Source organism: Doryrhamphus excisus, chromosome 5 (genome assembly GCF_030265055.1).
Source record: "Doryrhamphus excisus isolate RoL2022-K1 chromosome 5, RoL_Dexc_1.0, whole genome shotgun sequence".
In the NCBI taxonomy this organism is placed as follows: domain Eukaryota; kingdom Metazoa; phylum Chordata; class Actinopteri; order Syngnathiformes; family Syngnathidae; genus Doryrhamphus; species Doryrhamphus excisus.
The window spans coordinates 12429068-12447284 of NC_080470.1; the positions used below are offsets into that span (position 1 = coordinate 12429068).

Here is an 18217-nt window from a genome sequence, read left to right on the forward strand (position 1 = left end):
TTTCTTGGACAGTTCAGGCAGAGTTAGTCCAGAATCTGTGCCTGCACAAACTGACTAGAACATGCTAACTATTTTCTGAAGGTTGTTGTTTATATGTACGTATATCCCCTTCCTACAAAAGTTAGGGAAATTATGTTTTGTTGTTTTTAGCGTTACAAATTGTCTTCTTCTTATTTGGACAGTCGGCAACTGGTTAATAACACTTAAATAACACTTAACACTTAAACTATTTAAACATACAGTCTACTTTTAAAAATACATTTTCTCCTACAGAATTGAACAGACAACACAAATCAGTCATGATCCAATATAAACCTTTTAGCAGCTTCAGCAACTTGTATAGAGCAACAGATTGTTCCTGTTCCACATTTGCACTGCCTCCTGTTGCTAGGCAGAATTGATTTGTGGTAAAGCCCACAGAGTGGGGGGGAATGGCACGTACTGTATAGCGCTTAACATGTTAGCTTAACATTGATGTTCAGTCAAGAGGTTTGGTCAGCAAAGTAAATACAAACAGCATAGCGCAAAATCGTCATTGCAAAAGGAATGCTACTCTAACTCCGTGCTACCAGAGTTTTGGGGCATTTTTGCTGAACTTTCAAGACCCATGGGATATTGAGTTTTAGGACTACTCAATATGAACGTTGAAACTATGTAAGGAAACTTTAGACTCTCTTCTTTTATCAGAAAAAAAGGTTTGTTTCTAGCCTTTTTGGGTCTTTATAAATCGTCAGAAAAACATAGGGTGATTTAAAAATGAGCTTTTTCTGCAAAGAAGCAAATTCAAGCAGAATGGTGACTGACGTGCATAGTTTTTGTTTTAGTGACACGTTAAACATCTGAGCAGTTGTTTGAAACAACAAAAACAACACAGGAAAAAAATATTTAGATGACAACATAACTACATTTATTCACAGATTTAGAACATAATAAAAACATAACACAAAATCATATATTTACAGAACTTTGCTTGTGTTTGAACTATTTACAGATGTGTGTGTGTAAACTATAGACGTGTGTGTGCACGTGTGCGCGCGTGTGGGTGACGATCTTCTGGATTTGTCGCCCTTTGCCTGTCAGCATTTCGGCAATTTCATTGCCTACAGAAAATCACACACAAGATGTTTAAGACTTTGTTCTGTAGCTACCGGGAAAAAAAGCTAAATATGTCGAGAGACGAATGAATGAGTTAATACAGTGAATGAGTTAATACAGTTGAGAGCCAGCATTTCAAGAAATGCTGCAAATGTTGGACAGAAATTGCCTGTGAGAAAATACATATTACAAACGCCACAATTTTGCAACTTTACAGAGTGAAGTAACATATAAAGGAAACATATTAAAGAAAATATTGTATTATTATTTTTATTGGCACTTATAAATATTTTTTTCGGTTCTGGCTTATACAGACTGGTATATATACAGTGAAGAAAATAAGTATTTGAACACCCTGCTATTTTGCTATTTCTCCCACTTAGAAATCATGGAGGGGTCTGAAATTTTCATCGTAGGTGCATGTCCACTGTGAGAGAGATAAACTAAAAAGAAAAATCCAGAAATCACAATGCATGATTTTTTTAACAATTTATTTGTGTGATACAGCTGCTAATAAGTATTTGAACACCTGAGAAAATGAATGTTAATATTTGGTACAGTAGCCTTTGTTTGCTATTACAGAGGTCAAACGTTTCCTGTAGTTTTTCACCAGGTTTGCACACACTGCAGGAGGGATCTTGGCCCACTCCTCCACACAGATCTTCTCTAGATCAGTCAGGTTTCTGGGCTGTCGCTGAGAAACACGGAGTTTGAGCTCCCTCCAAAGATTTTCGATTGGGTTCAGGTCTGGAGACTGGCTGGGCCATGCTAGAACCTTGATATGCTTCTTACGGAGCCACTCCTTGGTTTTCCTGGCTGTGTGCTTCGGGTCGTTGTCGTGTTGGAAGACCCAGCCACGACCCATCTTCAATGCTCTGACAGAGGGAAGGAGGTTGTTCCCCAAAATCTCACAATACACGGCCCCAGTCATCCTCTCTTTAATGCAGTGCACTCGTCCTGTCCCATGTGCAGAAAAACACCCCCAAAGCATGATGCTACCACCCCCATGCTTCACAGTAGGGATGGTGTTCTTCGGATTGTACTCTTCATTCTTCTTCCTCCAAACACGCTTATTGGAATTATGACCAAAAAGTTCTATTTTGGTCTCATCTGACCATAAAACTTTCTCCCATGACTCCTCTGTATCATCCAAATGGTCATATGCAAACTTAAGACGGGCCTTGACATGTGCTGGTTTAAGCAGGGGAACCTTTCGTGCCATGCATGATTTCACATCATGACGTCTTAGTGTATTACCTACAGTAACCTTGGAAACGGTGGTCCCAGCTCTTTTCAGGTCATTGACCAAGTCCTGTCGTGTAGTTCTGGGCTGATTCCTCACCTTTCTTAGAATCATTGAGACCCCACGAGGTGATATCTTGCATGGGGCTCCACTCCGATTGAGATTGACCGTCATGTTTAGCTTCTTCCATTTTCTAATGATAGCTCCAACAGTGGACCTTTTTTCACCAAGCTGCTTGGTAATTGCTCCGTAGCCCTTTCCAGCCTTGTGGAGGTGTACAATTTTGTCTCTGGTGTCTTTGGACAGCTCTTTGGTCTTCGCCATGTTACAAGTTAAAGTCTTACTGATTGTATGGGGTGGACAGGTGTCTTTATGCAGCTAACGACCTCAAACAGGTGCATCTGATTCAGGATGATACATGGAGTGCAGGTGGACTTCTAATGGGCAGACTAACAGGTCTTTCAGGGTCAGAATTCTAGATGATACACAGGTGTTCAAATACTTATTTGCAGCTGTATCACACAAATAAATTGTTAAAAAATCATGCATTGTGATTTCTGGATTTTTCTTTTTAGTTTATCTCTCTCACAGTGGACATGCACCTACGATGAAAATTTCAGACCCCTCCATGATTTCTAAGTGGGAGAAATAGCAAAATAGCAGGGTGTTCAAATACTTATTTTCTTCACTGTATGTAATAATAATATATGTAATAATATATTTTTAAATATTACAAAACACCGGTTCAAATTCTCTGGTTAAGCACTGTACATGTCAGTCCCACCCCCTCGATTGTTTGGATTGCCCATCAGGAACAGCAATACTGTGACATTCATTCATTCATTCATTCATTCATTCATTTTCTACCGCTTATCCTCATGAGGGTCGCGGGAATACTGTGACAATGCTGCAAAAATAACACTATAAATAGTATGAAGCAATATTCTAGTTTCTATTGAATATACAGTAAATGGTGTACCTGAAAGAAAAACAGAGTTGCTACTGTTTGAAATATTGGACAGATTAGGGTAAAACTATCAGACAAACATCAGGATAATTAATGTGGCATGACATGACATCATCCATTGATGGACATGCGGACAAGACAGCAGTACTCCAGTCATGGTGGAATAAGAAGCAAAGCAGTTGCATTGTTAATCATGACGAAACCCCACTCCCTGACAGCAAACACAATACTGTTGACATATTCTGGGTGTTGTTTTTTAGCAGCGCTCCTCCAACAGGATTCTGCATGTCCTGGTGCTTGTGCACACAGCCCCAGGGCTCAACTGGTGTTGTCCCAGTAATGCTGGCAGGCGGCCAGTGGAAGGGAAGGGAGGGGGTGACGCAGGATGAGGGAATAACAACTTTGTGTCTGTCTTTATGTCCACAGGGAAGACACTGGGTTCTGGCGCCTTTGGGAAAGTGGTGGAAGCGACGGCGTATGGACTGTCCAAAGCGGACTCAGTCACCACGGTGGCGGTCAAGATGCTCAAATGTACGTTTTAGGTGGAGGTCGCTATGTGCTTAAGCAAATTTAACTGCTGCTGCTGCTACAGTATGTGCTGTTTTGACACTGTTGTGAATGAATTACTTGCCTGCAGGGGTTGAACAACACGAGTCAGATATCACATGCATTGGATTAAACAGAGACAAGATTATCAACATGATTAAGTAAAGGATGGAAATAAGTCAGGGTAAAAATATACCTAATCTAGCATATATATGATAGTCAAATTGCAAAAGTAAATTGACTTTGTTGATACACTTAGCATATGTTTCTTCTAATTTAAATTAGGGATGAGACAAAATATTGACATTACTAAGTATCACGTTGCACTTTTCATATTAATATATCTCTAGTGTTTTCCTTTCTTCAATTATATAAACACTGCAATGTAGATATTATTCTTGTATTAGTATGTCAATTATCGCTATATGGTGGTACAACTGTATGGTGATATACCGACCCAAACAATTAGAAACAGCACTATTGAGACTACTAAGAGATAGGGTGAGGAGCTCAGCCATCCGGGAGGGGCTCAGAGTAGAGCCGCTTCTCCTTCACATCGAGAGGAGTCAGTTGAGGTGGCTCGGGCACCTAGTCCGGATGCCTCCCGGACGCCTCCCCGGTGAGGTGTTTCGGGCATGCCCAGCTGGGAAAAGGCCCCGGGGCAGACCTAGGACACGCTGGAGGGACTATGTCTCACAGTTGGCCTGGGAACGCCTTGGTGTCCTCCTAGTGGAGCTGGAGGAGGTGGCTGGGGACTGGGAAGTCTGGGCTTCCCTACTAAGACTGCTGCCCACGCGACCCGGACCCGGATAAGCGGAGGAAAATGGATGGATGGATGGACTATTGTAATGCTATCATGCAACTACAACCCATCCATCCATCCAGCCATCCATTTTTTTCCACACTCACGTTCACACCTGTGGAAAATTTAGAGTCGCCAATTAACCCAACATGGATGTTTTTGTGGGAATGTGGGAGGAAGCCAGACTATCCGGAGAAAACCCACACACGAGGAGAACATGCAAATTCCAGATACCCAAAAGGACAACCATACAACTACAACCATAGGCTTTTAATAAAAACATATTGTTAACTGTCACATCAGTGAATAACCCATCTTTTTAGATTACCTATTATGCAACTGTGACTTTGTATTGATGTTCTGACAGTAATAGGTGTGTGTAGAGCCAGTTTATGATCACCAAACGTGAGAAAAATCCTTCATCTTCCTCAATTGTTTGCTCCAATTTTGAGAGAAGAGGCACTCCATCCCTTGTTCCTTCCTGATGGACATGATACCGCCTCTGACCCACCCCAAGCTAGATGAGGTCACCCTGTGTATACAGCTTTGGAACAAGCAGTCTTCATTTTACATTTGAAAATGCAGCCTGATGCGCTGCCAACCTCCAGTCAAATTTGATAATTTAGTTTCCTCATTGAATAGGCTGACGTAGTATGATGTGGCCCGAAGCAATATAGCCCACGTCGCTATGCCAGCGTTGCCAATGTTTGTGTCTTCCTGTTCCACTCTTTAATAATATAAGATTGTGGCATCTCTGTGATGGTGTGATAAAAAATTCAAAATTCCTGTTATTATTATTCTTCTGCAGCGAGCGCTCATGCCACTGAGAAGGAGGCCCTGATGTCTGAACTGAAGGTCCTCAGCTACTTGGGCAACCACATGAACATTGTCAACCTGCTGGGAGCTTGTACTGTGGGAGGTGCGTTATTCTCATTAAAAGTGGAGAACGTTAGAGCCCATGACAAAGTCGTTATGAGAGCATTGCGGTCATTTTAATTAACCATGATGTGTTTTGTGTGTCTGTGGCTGCAGGCCCCACGCTGGTGATTACAGAGTACTGCTGCTTTGGTGACCTGCTTAACTTTCTGCGCAGGAAAAGAGAATCTTTTATCATCTCTAAGATGGAGGAAGATAGCTACTATCGGAACATCCAGTCGCAGAGAGAAACTGCAGGGTCAGTTGTTATACCGCATTCAGAGTACCCACTTCCTGTTGTCACACTTTTTAGATCATCAAAAATTTTAATATTAGTCAATGACAAGGCACCTGAATACGGAATATCGAAAAAATCCAAACCTATATGGCCCTGTGTGAAAAAGTGATTTCCTCCAAACCCAATGACTGGTTGAGCCATCTTTAGCAGCAACAACTGCAATCAAGCATTTGTGATAACTTGCAATGAGTCTCTTAGAGCACTGTGGAAGAATTTTGGCTCATTGGCCTGCTGCAGAACCCAAGCTCGTTTCAGATTGAAGTCAAATGGTCACAATCTTCAGGATTTGTTGGGAGACAACAGAATTTATTCTTCCATTTATCACAGCAAGTCTTCCAGGTCCTGAAGCAGCAAAACATCCCCAGACCATCACACTACCACCACAATATTTTACTATCGGTATGATTTTTATTTCTGAAATGCGGCTTTACTTTTTTGCCAGATCGGACACATACCTTCCAAAAAGTTCAGCTTTTGTCTTGTCAGATCACAGAGTATTTTCCTAAGATCGTCAAGATGTTTTCTGGCAAAATTGAGGAAGTGGAGAGCCTTAATGTTCTTTTTGTTCAGCAGTGGTTTTCGACATGGAACTCTGCCATGAATGCCATTTGTACCCAATGTCTTTCTTATGGTGGAGTCATGAACACTAAACTGAGGCAAGTGAGGCTTGCAGTTCTTTGGATGTTGTTGTGGGTTCTTTTGTGACCTGTTGGATGAGTCATCACTGTGCTCTTTGGGGTAATTTTGGTTGGTTGGCCACTCCTGAGAAGATTCACCAATGCCCAAAAAAAGGACCATTTGGCTTTCACTGTGGTTTGCTGGAGTCCCAAAACTTTATAAATGGCCTATAACTTTTTCTAGCCTGATAGAGTTCATTCATTCATTCTTTTCCTACCGCTTATCCTCACGAGGGTCGCGGGGGGTGCTGGAGCCCATCCCAGCTGTCTTCATTCGAGAGGCGGGTTACACCCTGGACTGGTTGCCAGCCAATCACAGGGCACATATAGACAAACAACCATTCACACTCATATTCATACCTATGGACAATTTGGAGTCGCCAATTAACCTAGCATGTTTTTGGAATGTGGGAGGAAACCGGAGTACCCGGAGAAAACCCACGCATGCACGGGGAGAACATGCAAACTCCACAAAGAGATGTCCGAGGGTGGGATTGAACCCATCTCTCCTAGCTGTGAGGTCTGCGCGCTAACCACTTGACCGCCGTGCAGCCCCTGATAGAGTTCAGTTAAGTTTTAAAAGGCGGCGGCAATCATTTTCACACAGGGTCATATAGGTTTGTATTTTTTTTCTTCCCTTAACAATAATAGGTGGACTTTAAAAACAGCATTTTGGGTTCAGTTGTGTTGTCAATGACTAATGACTAAACACATTTTTTTAAATCAATTTGTTTAATCAATTCCAATAATGATACACCACATTTATAGCACTTAGGTAGTCATTAAAGCTGACATTCACTAACATATACTGTAAGTATAGTGATACTATTGTTATTGTACAAAACATTGAAATGCATTTTGGTTTTGTTACATTGTATTGATCACATTCATTGTGTTGGTATGCTATGGTTTTCATAACATTATTATTATCATGATAATATCATGATATGAAGTCGGATTGACTTCTATGTGGACAACGCAATATGTCATCCTTATGTGTATCCTTTTAAGTCAAAAATAGGTTGTATTTCAAAAGCGATGTGAACACCTACACACACAAATGAGAAAATAATCTGAATCGAGCGTGAAGGCCTGGAGTGTAAACCTAGCCTCCAGAGTGTTTAGTGTGAGCTTGAGGAAATAGCCAAGTGGTATTTACTATCCAGAACGTGCGTAGGAGGAGGGTGTTTGCACGTGGGCTCCTTCTCAGACTGCTCCTTTCCTCCTCCTCGCAGTGACAGCTTGAACGGCTACATGAGCATGAGGCCTTCTGCCGCTGGCGAGCCGCCATCATCTTCATCATCACCATCTTCATCCGGCGAGAAGAGGTGCTCGTTCCGGAAAGGCGAGTCGAACTCTCTTTGAATTCGTCCCCTCGTATTTGCAATGAAAAACATCCGAAGTGAAGTTAAAAGCCATGTTTCCTTCCTCTTTCAGGTGGTGGTTCCCACACTGGAGGAGACGACGAGGAAGAAATGTTTGATGACGATGGTCTGTGTCTTGATACTGAAGACCTTCTCAGCTTCTCCTACCAAGTGGCCAAAGGGATGGAATTCTTAGCCTCCAAGAATGTGAGTTACTTGGTCAGGTATAATTATGAATAACCAAATACAATATTATATTAGCTAACTAAATAATAACCAAGGGAAAACTTAAACTGTTGGATCTTGAGGAGGTTTGATGTGGAGCTTTAAAATGCAAAAATAAGAAATGGGAGTATTAATATAAAATATTTTTTTTGAGTAAGCAATTGATTGAAAACTCACAGGGTGTCACCAGCTGATGAAAAGACCATAGCTAAAAAACATTTTCCAACATTTGGACCGAGGATGGTCCTTTGTCTTGGACAGCCAATGGCATCCAGTGAGGCGGTGACCACTTGACTTTCTGCTCCATAACCCAGAGGATCTTTGAAGACCTTTCAAATAACTGTCTTACCGCACCCAACCTCAGCAGCAGTGGTGCACTGCGAGAGGCCTTGCTTATGCAGCTCAAGAATCTAACAGCTTTCAAAGACAGAAAGCTTTTTTGCCTTTGCCATCAAAACATTATGTCAGTGTGAACACCTGATAGAAAATGACATTGATTTTGGCTTTTAAACCTTATGGTTTTAAACTTTTGATCAGCTGGTGAACTGCCTATTTCACTTTACTGCTTCCATCCATCCATTTTCTATGCCGCTTTTCCTCACTAGGGTGGCGGGTATGCTGGAGCCTATCCCAGCTGTCTTTGGGCGAGAGGCGGGATACACCCTGGACTGGTCGCACTTTAATGCTTGTTTGCAATAAGTTACTCACTTTTTTGTCTCATTCCCATTCCTTCTGTTTGCCTTTTGAAGCTGTACTTAGAACCTCCTGAAGATCCAACAGTGGGCTTGGGCACATGTGGGCTACAATAAAATCTATATTTGTATAGATTTTTTATTTTGATTCCTCTTTTCATGTATTTTATACATTTATCTGAAAGACCTACAACAGGCACAATAATAAAAATGATAATCATCATAATAATATCACAGGCTACAGCCATAAGTCACGACAATCTAAAATTCAACCCTAAACCCCTGACGTCACTTCCTGTCCATCACCCATTCACGACCCATTCCTACCAACACCGAAACACATTTACTGTGACACACACACACACAACCTTGAGTTTTATTTATAACGTAAATGGTAGGCGTGCAACAATTTGTTTTAATAACGATTAGGTTCCTATCACGATTCGTGGTTGCCGATACAATTTAAGGATGATATTGGATCATTGAGAACGATACGATCCAGTAATTCGATTCAGTAACTTTTTAGTTAATTGATTCATTAACTTTCTAGGCAAACATTTAACCAGTGTGACTGTGAAATAAATACCCGGATGCTGGACAGTGCATGTTATTCCATTTATAAGGAAGCAATCCCATTTTGCAGAAATTCACTTCTCACAGTTGTGTCTGGAACCAATTAACCGCAATAAATGAGGTATTACTGTGTTTCCACTTCCTGTAATGCATCTCAGTACTTTTGTGGTGATCGTACTCTTGATTTATCGAATTCCTGTTATCCCTGTTTACACAAAGATTGGCTCATGTTTCCACCGCCGGTAAGCGTACCCAAAGAGCATGTTGCAGCCTGCTGGTGAAAATTTAATTTAACTTGCCAGCAGAGCCAGAGATCCTGTGGCCAAACACGTCTGCGTATTGCCGTTACAGAGTCGAGTGTCGGCACAGACACCAAGATGGAAAAACAACACTAATACGATATTGTCCATCAGTCATGCATAGAAGGTGTCTCATTAGTGCTGTGCTTTCTTCCCAGTGTATTCACAGAGACCTGGCAGCCAGGAACATACTGCTGACTCAAGGACGGGTGGCAAAGATCTGTGATTTCGGGCTGGCACGCGACATCACCACAGACTACAACTATGTGGTCAAAGGCAACGTGAGTGTGCAGCCAGGAAAACCCTAACAGAACATCTTTTCTATCATCTTTACCAAAGCCACTCTGTTCCACTCCTGTCATGTCGGGGACCGTACATATGTACACATATGTAATATACATATTACATAGAATTAGTCTCCATCCCATCCATCCATTTTCTATGCTGCTTATCCTCACTAGGGTTGCGGGTATGCTGGAGCCCATGAGTCTCCATATTTAAATCTTTTGTGATTTAACATGAATGGAATGAGTAACTATCACCTCACAAATATGAACAGTTATCCTTTATCTACACCCCGTTTTACTGTAACAAGTTCGTCCATGGGCTATGTACCACTTCTCTAATAAACTAAACGAACCCAAAAAATAAGCAAATGAAATTAATTAATTAAAAAGCATCAGAATGGAGAATCATTAAGAACCAGTATCGAAACGAGGAGTCTGAATCGTTCAAACAATGCCCAACTTGGACTTAACCAACATGGCAAATAAAGTCCCTGGCATCTTTCTATATAATACAATTACCAGGCTGCACTACCTAATGTAGTATATGTGGTAGGGCTGTCAATTGATTAAATAAAAAAATAAAATAAGATAAAAAATAATAAAATAAGATTCAAATAAATTTGTGATTAATCACATTTTGTCTACAGTTAACTCTGAATTAATCACATTGAATTGCAGATAGAAGTAAGTTTGTATCTATAATAAGTAGACATCCATTTGATCAGGAGGTGAGTTATCATAATCTGTAAATATCAGCAGGTTGCTGGTGCTAATGTTTGCAGTGCCATGCAACAATATCTTTTTGGCTAATTAACGCACAGTCTAAACTATGAGAAGTCTAAACCTCTATGTGTTTGCCAGGTTTGATGTGGAGTTTTTTTATACGCTGCTTGTTTGGTCTTGTTGGGCATACACAAATGTGACGCAAAGCTGGTCTCTTAGATGTGTTGGCATTTCCTTTGAGTTCCGCCCGTGCAGAATTGGACAGGCTTGATAGTTAGGTGGGTGATCACTGCTAGTGTTTGACATGTCTGGCTCCATCTTTAAGATCACTATGGCACCAGCCAGGTTCTCCTACCCATTAATCATGGCAGGTGAGATGTTTTTGCATCATTATTTCCCCACTTCCATTTTTTTTCCACTCAGTAAGGGATGTAATTTAAAATGTACAGTACAATACTTCAAAGTAAAAGTGAAGTAGTAAAATTACACATAAGATTAGATTAGATATGCCTTTATTCCCCTCAGTGGGGAAATTTGCATTGCACAGCAGCAAGAGTACAGAATCAGTTAAGCAGTACAAAATACACAATAGAGAAAAATAAACAATATAAACAACCCAAGTATTAACAAAATCAACAGTTTTTCCCAGAGTTATATACAATACAGTATGTAGATAATATGAAACGAGATGAGAGATATGACCAGTCTATACACTGAGATCTTGCTAGTGAGTTAATATGAGGCATTATGGAAATACTTCACATGGAACTTAGTATATTGCATTTAGAGGCCCTTAATATTGCACATGGAGGTTGACCAGATATCGCACAGTGAATGGGGTCTGGAGTAACTATACTGACTATAAAAGCAAGTATTACACAGATGTACATAGTGGTGTAGAAGTCTATTGGGAGCAGTGCTGGTTGTACAGCCTGACAGCTGCAGGAAGAAAGGACCTGCGATATCGCTCCTTCACACACTTGGGGTAAAGCAGTCTATCGCTGAAGGAGCTCTCTAGTGCTGTCAAATAAAAAGTACATGAAAGAACTGCTCTATTAGAGTAACGTGAATAAATAATTTGTTATACCCCTGCTCATTCGCCAGCTCGCCCCTTTTGCTCACCAACAAACAATGGGTGACAAAACCCTTTGCGCTGCCTTGTACTTAAAGCTGTGGCTAAATAGAAAAAGAGATACGATTCCCCAGTTCATATACAGTATTTTCAGCTCTCTTTTGTGACCAAATAAGGTGTTGTCTGCTTTAATAAATACCCTACCTCAAATAGATGCCTTGGGCTCTAATTTCGTGGCGAAGCGCAATGTGGCGCAGCTTGAGGAGTGGTAATTCGGTCCAGCGCACCAAGGGAGGTGTCCACATTTTCAGATTGGCGCAGTGACAATTTAGTGACAAAACATTGTACCAAAGGTGTGCTGAAAGCTCGCCAGCTCTGACCTGGTCTATTCTTGGCGCAGGCGAAGCGCACCGTGCATAGTGGTATATTGGCTGTCAGGCGCACGGGGTACACACATCACCAAAAAACCTCCCAGGCAGGTTTTTCAGAGTGTCGCGCACATTTCAGTGGAATGAACAATCACAGCAACCGCTATTTGATGTAACTGTCTGAACCTGCATGCACATTTTTGTATTAATTGTCCCATCACATCTGACGTCAGATCAAAGACATTATGTATAATGGGAACTGGGGCGGGGGCAGCGCCCCCCCGAAATATGTATAATATTATAATACATACTTCTCATGTCAAATAAGGTTATATAATATTATAAATAGCTATCACCCTAAGTATGTCTTTGTCAAGCTGGGAGATTTATGTAATTTTTTTGGTTAAAAGTATCAAGTGTACGCTTTTGTACAATTGTCTTTTCTTGATTTATTTGCGCCTGGGCTGCTTCCCAGATCATCATGTGCCTTCAGAGACCCAGTCAACAAAAGTTCAGTAATTCACCATGACATTTTTCCTGTTGGTTGTTTTTGGTGGTTTTAACCACAACTTTTGAAAAAAATTAAATAAAAATTCCCAATTTTGTCCCTTTTCATCTCAGGCTCGCCTCCCAGTCAAATGGATGTCTCCGGAAAGCATCTTTGAGTGTGTATACACGTTTGAGAGTGATGTGTGGTCATACGGTATCCTGCTCTGGGAGATCTTCTCACTAGGTGTGTATGCTCTCATCTGTCTATTTACCTGGGCCGCCTTTGTGAAACTGAATCTTTCCTGCTCAGGAAACAGTCCTTATCCTGGAATGCCAGTGGACGCCAAGTTCTACAAGATGATTAAAGAAGGTTACAGGCTGGAGTCTCCGGAGTTTGCGCCCAGTGAAATGTAAGTTTTGGGAGACAGAAGTGTTTTTGTTGAAAAGCGATGAGGAGTATCAAGAAATGTGAGATCTTAGGGGGGCCCACTCTCATCCTGTTGTACTGGCCGCTTGACAAGCATCTAAATTGCTAACTTTTTCTGCAGTAAATAAAAATAACAACAAGACCACACATGTTCATGAAAACACAACTTTGTATTAGCGATAAAACACAAATTGTTCATTTTCAATGTCGTGATTCACCTCAAAGAGCAGCCTCCACCCAAACAGGCACCATGTCTCAATTAAAACGCCTACTTTAAACAAGTGAGTATTCAGTGCCTCTCCCCAAATTCTATATATGACTCATTTTGGTCCTCGGGAAAAAGAAAATGTGTGGCAACTGTAAATTCCTCAAAAAAAGCACTAACATCGGAGCCCGTTTGAACTCTGATGCTAGCAGAGCAGCATTATATACCAAGACACGGTAACCAAACAGTGCAGCCCAGCCTTTGGCTCACAATAGTGCCAAGGAGAAGCCAGAGCTTCAAAACCTTCCATTTTTGTGTGTTTTTGCTATCAAAGTCCATGTAGTCACTGTTGTATTAACAAAACATTCCATCCCCCAGAATCATAATGGTTGCATGTTTGTCATCCTCCACGGACCAGGAAGTAGCCTGCTAACTACATCTAGACAAACACACATACAACCCAAAATGTATTTATTATTTTAAATGTTGTTAACAATTCAGCCTTGGTGGAAGTCTGTGCTCAGCTCAGTGACATTATAGTTTTATGTGAGCATTAAAGTATTGCAAAAACAACATACCAAATTGTAGCTTAAGACATTTAAATAGTACTGTTCATGATAATCACTGTTATCAATAGTAGTTTTTGTGTTACGCTAATGACGTACATGTGCTCCACAGGTATCAGATTATGCACTCCTGCTGGGATGCCGAGCCCATCAAGAGACCCTCATTCAGGAAGGTTGTGGAGAGGATCGAACAGCAGCTGTCTGATGCCACCAAACATGTAGGTGTTTTTTTGCTACCAAAGAAGTATTAATTGGTTTTTTTTGCAACTTGTACACCCAATCCCATGTCTTTTTTGCACAAGAGGCGAAAAGGGGTGATGACGCAACTGCACGAAAAGCATTTTTTCTGTCTTTTTTTTCTGATGAAAGATGACACTCCAATCTTTCTTTTGTCGGTACCATGTTTATATCGCCCTTGAGCACAATATTCTACGTGCCTTGAAAAATCAGTCAATATCGTCAAAAATGTCCGGTACTGATTGACTGTGGTAATGATGATTTGGAGTGCATTACAAAATGGAAATTACTGTAGCTCTCTTTGACCATATGGTAATTTATTACAAATTACAGTATATTGCAGCACACAGCAGCAACAGAACCAATGTTGTAATAATTGTAAGGAGCTCAGCCAGCATTTAATAATGTTGATGAGTTCATTGTAAACAACAGTTTAAAGTATAACGCTCATACATGAGTTTCACAGATGAGTAAGAGAAAGGACATTTTTAAGCTCATGCAGAGGTAGATAAAGCTGCTGTGTACTGACCCCTCATGATACTTAAAATACAGCTACTGTAGACTTGATCCTCCTATCTGACTTCCTTTTCAGATCTATCTGAACTTCAGCTCCAGGCTCATGGTGTCACCCAGAAATGCTACCACGGAGGAGGATCCGAGCATTCCGAGCTCTAGCACCAGCGCTCCCACTCAGCCTTTACTGGCCCAGCACGAGGTCTTCCTGGAGGGGACAGGCCTCGGAGCCCAGCGCGTGTGACAGCCCACCCAGCCCATCTGTCTGGCTGGCCTCATTGAAGAAGTGCCTCTCATGTTCTGCTACCATGACAAAACACTGCCCCTTAAATAACCTTTACAAATCACCACCTTGTGGCACTAAAACACTGGCCGCCCACAACGAAGAACAACATTTCATTATTATTAACATGACTTTTTTGTCTGTGGCTTCAAGGGAGGACAGTTCAAATGATCCCCCCAGTGCCCCCAATATCATTGTGCTTCAAGTCACATCTGTCGTCTGTATCTATTGAAGTTTTTCTGTTTTATTACATTTTTTGTTATTTGTCGTATATTGTTCGTAAAGGAAAAGTAAAAAACGCACTGGAGGCACTTCATATCATTCCATACATAGTGCAGCTTTGGTGTTTTTTTTATGTCAGTATTATTATCAAAATGAAGGTGACATTTATTCAGGGTTCAATTTCAAATGGAGCTACTGGGACACTGTTTATAATAAGCTATTAGCTTTTGAGGAGCTTTCAGATTCCTTTCACTGCCACGCCGCTGGACCACGTTGATGGTCCCAATGTACAATACGGTACACAAGACCTTCACGGACATGCTTTTTTGTCGCTGGGTTGCAATTTAATGTGAGTACGACAAAGGAGAAGCTACATGTAAAATATGTGTTTCCATCCCCTGTCCGACCATTGTTTACATGCTGTGGTACTGCCATTTCTGAGATTTGTTTTTTGTTTTTGTGTTGGCCGCGAGTACTACTGTTTTGGACTCATCACTGTTGTACTAACATTGGACTCATTTGGCTGCAGGTCGTTAAGTGTTGTTCATCTCATTGTTCCTCTCGTCCTCCTTTGACTCCAGATGTTCCCTACACAAAACTTCCTATCTTTGTTATGAAGATCACCGGGAAAAGTGTCCTGTTTGTTAGCATGAATGAACATTGTGTGTGTGCGTGTGTGTGTGAGAAAGAGAGAGAGAGAGAGAGAGAGAGAGAGAGAGAGAGAGCGAGAGAGAGAGAGACAGAAAATGCAACATCTTGTCTTTGTGTGCTTCTCTGAATGTTTAAACCAAATCATTTTTATTATTACTATTATATGAGGTGCCACTACTATTCATCAGACGATTTGAAACCAGATAAAACCAGTGTCGTTTTTGGGTGTTCGTTTACATGGCAACAATATTTTGGAAGCAAAAATATTGGAATAACAAATAATGATTAACTAATCAATTGATTGTCATTTTTATAACAATATTTATTTTTGCTTGATTATCGCGTAGCTGTTCAGCATCACAGAATAAACTAGTTGAGACCGGATCAACAGCACCTCTGCTGGTCACAGCGTAGTAGTGCACTCCATTATACCTCCATGGCTTTAAGTCACGATTAAATGACAATTAACTCCACTCATTGACAGATCGCAAATCAGCCTTTTTTTTTGTTATGTTACATTGTACATATGGTGACAAATAGTATTTTGAGAACTATTACGGATAAAACCTGGCACTCAATATTTCCTGTTTACATTATTCGACAATTAACACCACCCAATTAATTAATTAATCAAATGCAAAAATTATAACCCATCACAAATTTGAAGTTTTATTTGTTGTCTTTTACATCTAAATGCTGAAAGCAATTGAATTGGTTAGCATAGGCAAGGCAAAACAATGGCAGACCACGTGTCTCTCTTTGTTTTTAAACATATTGCCAGCTAAGATTTGTTTGCGCTGCTTACATCTGCCAAATTCTCCATAGTGTATCTAAAAGACTATTTGTGAAAAAACCCAGCACTCTTTTTTTTTTTTTTTCCCAAGACGCGGTTAACGGCTATTGATAGAATTCTACGCTATTAAATCGACTGATTAATCGAATGCTATGCCCTTCTCTAATGCAAAAATCACAAAAAGGATTTCTAATTGAACTTTTTGGGGGGCATTTGCATCAAAAGGCTGAAAACAATCATTTACACATGTGTGCTAAGTCTTGATTTATCTGCATTTAATTCCATTCAACAGGTAGAATTCTCAACAATATTAAGCAATAATTTCAATTATTATATTCCGTGTAAAAAAAAAATACATTTTTTTTGGTCAGTTTTTTGTTCGTTTCTTTACTGTGTTCGCTTTGCTGTCATGTAACGAATACCCAAAAACTCTGTACAGTACATTTCAGTGTGCATATATTGTAAAGTATTGTCAGAAGGTGATGATCTTAATGAAGAAATGGTACATGAATATCAAAAGTTCTGTTGCTGTTTTTCTCCATGCTTGTACTTGGCGACTTGGTTGCCACGACAACAATTTTTTTTTTCATCATTTCAGGAAGTAAACGAAGCCTGCCGGTCACATTTTAATGTTTTCCTCCCTCTGCAGTTTGCTTCATATTTATTGAACCTGAGGCTTGATGACTGCAGTGTTGCTGTGTATAACGGTTGTGTTACATGTGTCATTGTAAATAAAGAAAAGTCTATATTGAATTACCAATAAACACCGCCTTCAAATGCATTACATTCCACGCAAAAAATAACCATTATGTTTAATCCAAGCAGCAATAAATTAGGCGTATGTCTCGATAGCCGGATGTGTTTGGTCAGTGGAACATGCCAATAAGTGTTTGTCCCCTAGGGCGCATGTCACAAGTAATTCCCATAATCTCTTTGTTGTGAAATGGAGCTTAACGGGCTCTTACTATTGCCAAATGCAAAGACATGGCGTGCCAATGCGCTGCAGTGAGTTATCTCAGGTCACCTTTCGTTTAGAGCGGGTCACATGTGTCCTGTCAATGATGAGCTGGTCTGAAAGTAAATACAAGCTAGGTCTAGCTGAAATAACATGACGCCTATGACCTTAAAAAAAACAAGTGATTACAAAAGGATAATGGGCCTAATTTATATTTTATTTTCAAACTATTCCTTTGAAAACCAGAGTTTAAAATAAAATGTATTATCGACCTGTAAGTTTGCTTTTTCCACTTTTCTGACCTATAAATGAAGTTTGAATGTTGTATTCTCATGTTAAATGAGGACAAAGTTTCACATCATGAGGTTTGCATATTTGAAAATGAGCGCTGAAAGAAGTTTGGGATGGCTATGAACGCTCAGTTTCAGCAAGTTTTTTTCTAACACCTTCCTTATTTGGTGTGCTCGGGTACAAGTTGTAGGCTGCCGCACTGTTTCACTGCTCTGATTTCACACTATTAGCACAAACAATGGCTTCCAGGATATATTTGCTCAGGTTTGAAGGACAGCCAACTTGCCTAAAGAGGCGGGCAGAAGGGAAAAATGGCCATTTGTGCCCCCAAAACCTAATAACTAGTTGGGCCACCCTAAGCAGCAACTGCAATCAAGTGTTTGCAAAAACTTGCAATAAAAATTGTTGTCGTTCAGGATTCAGATTAGGCTACTTTGAC

At 40.5% G+C, this 18217-nt stretch overlaps 1 protein-coding gene across 2 annotated transcripts in view; it reads left to right on the forward strand.

Moving 5' to 3' along the window:
- Nucleotides 1-17296, forward strand: part of kita (KIT proto-oncogene, receptor tyrosine kinase a) — a 32648-nt gene extending 15352 nt beyond the window's left edge. For both annotated transcript variants that reach the window (XM_058072748.1, XM_058072749.1), the window contains exons 12-21: nt 3732-3836; nt 5462-5572; nt 5686-5827; nt 7779-7888; nt 7981-8114; nt 9855-9977; nt 12768-12879; nt 12946-13045; nt 13946-14051; nt 14663-17296. In XM_058072748.1, coding sequence (XP_057928731.1) covers nt 3732-3836; nt 5462-5572; nt 5686-5827; nt 7779-7888; nt 7981-8114; nt 9855-9977; nt 12768-12879; nt 12946-13045; nt 13946-14051; nt 14663-14827 — 1208 coding nt within the window. In that variant the 3' untranslated portion in view covers nt 14828-17296. The remainder of the gene's footprint in view (nt 1-3731; nt 3837-5461; nt 5573-5685; nt 5828-7778; nt 7889-7980; nt 8115-9854; nt 9978-12767; nt 12880-12945; nt 13046-13945; nt 14052-14662) is intronic.
- The last annotated feature ends 921 nt before the right edge of the window (nt 17297-18217 follow it).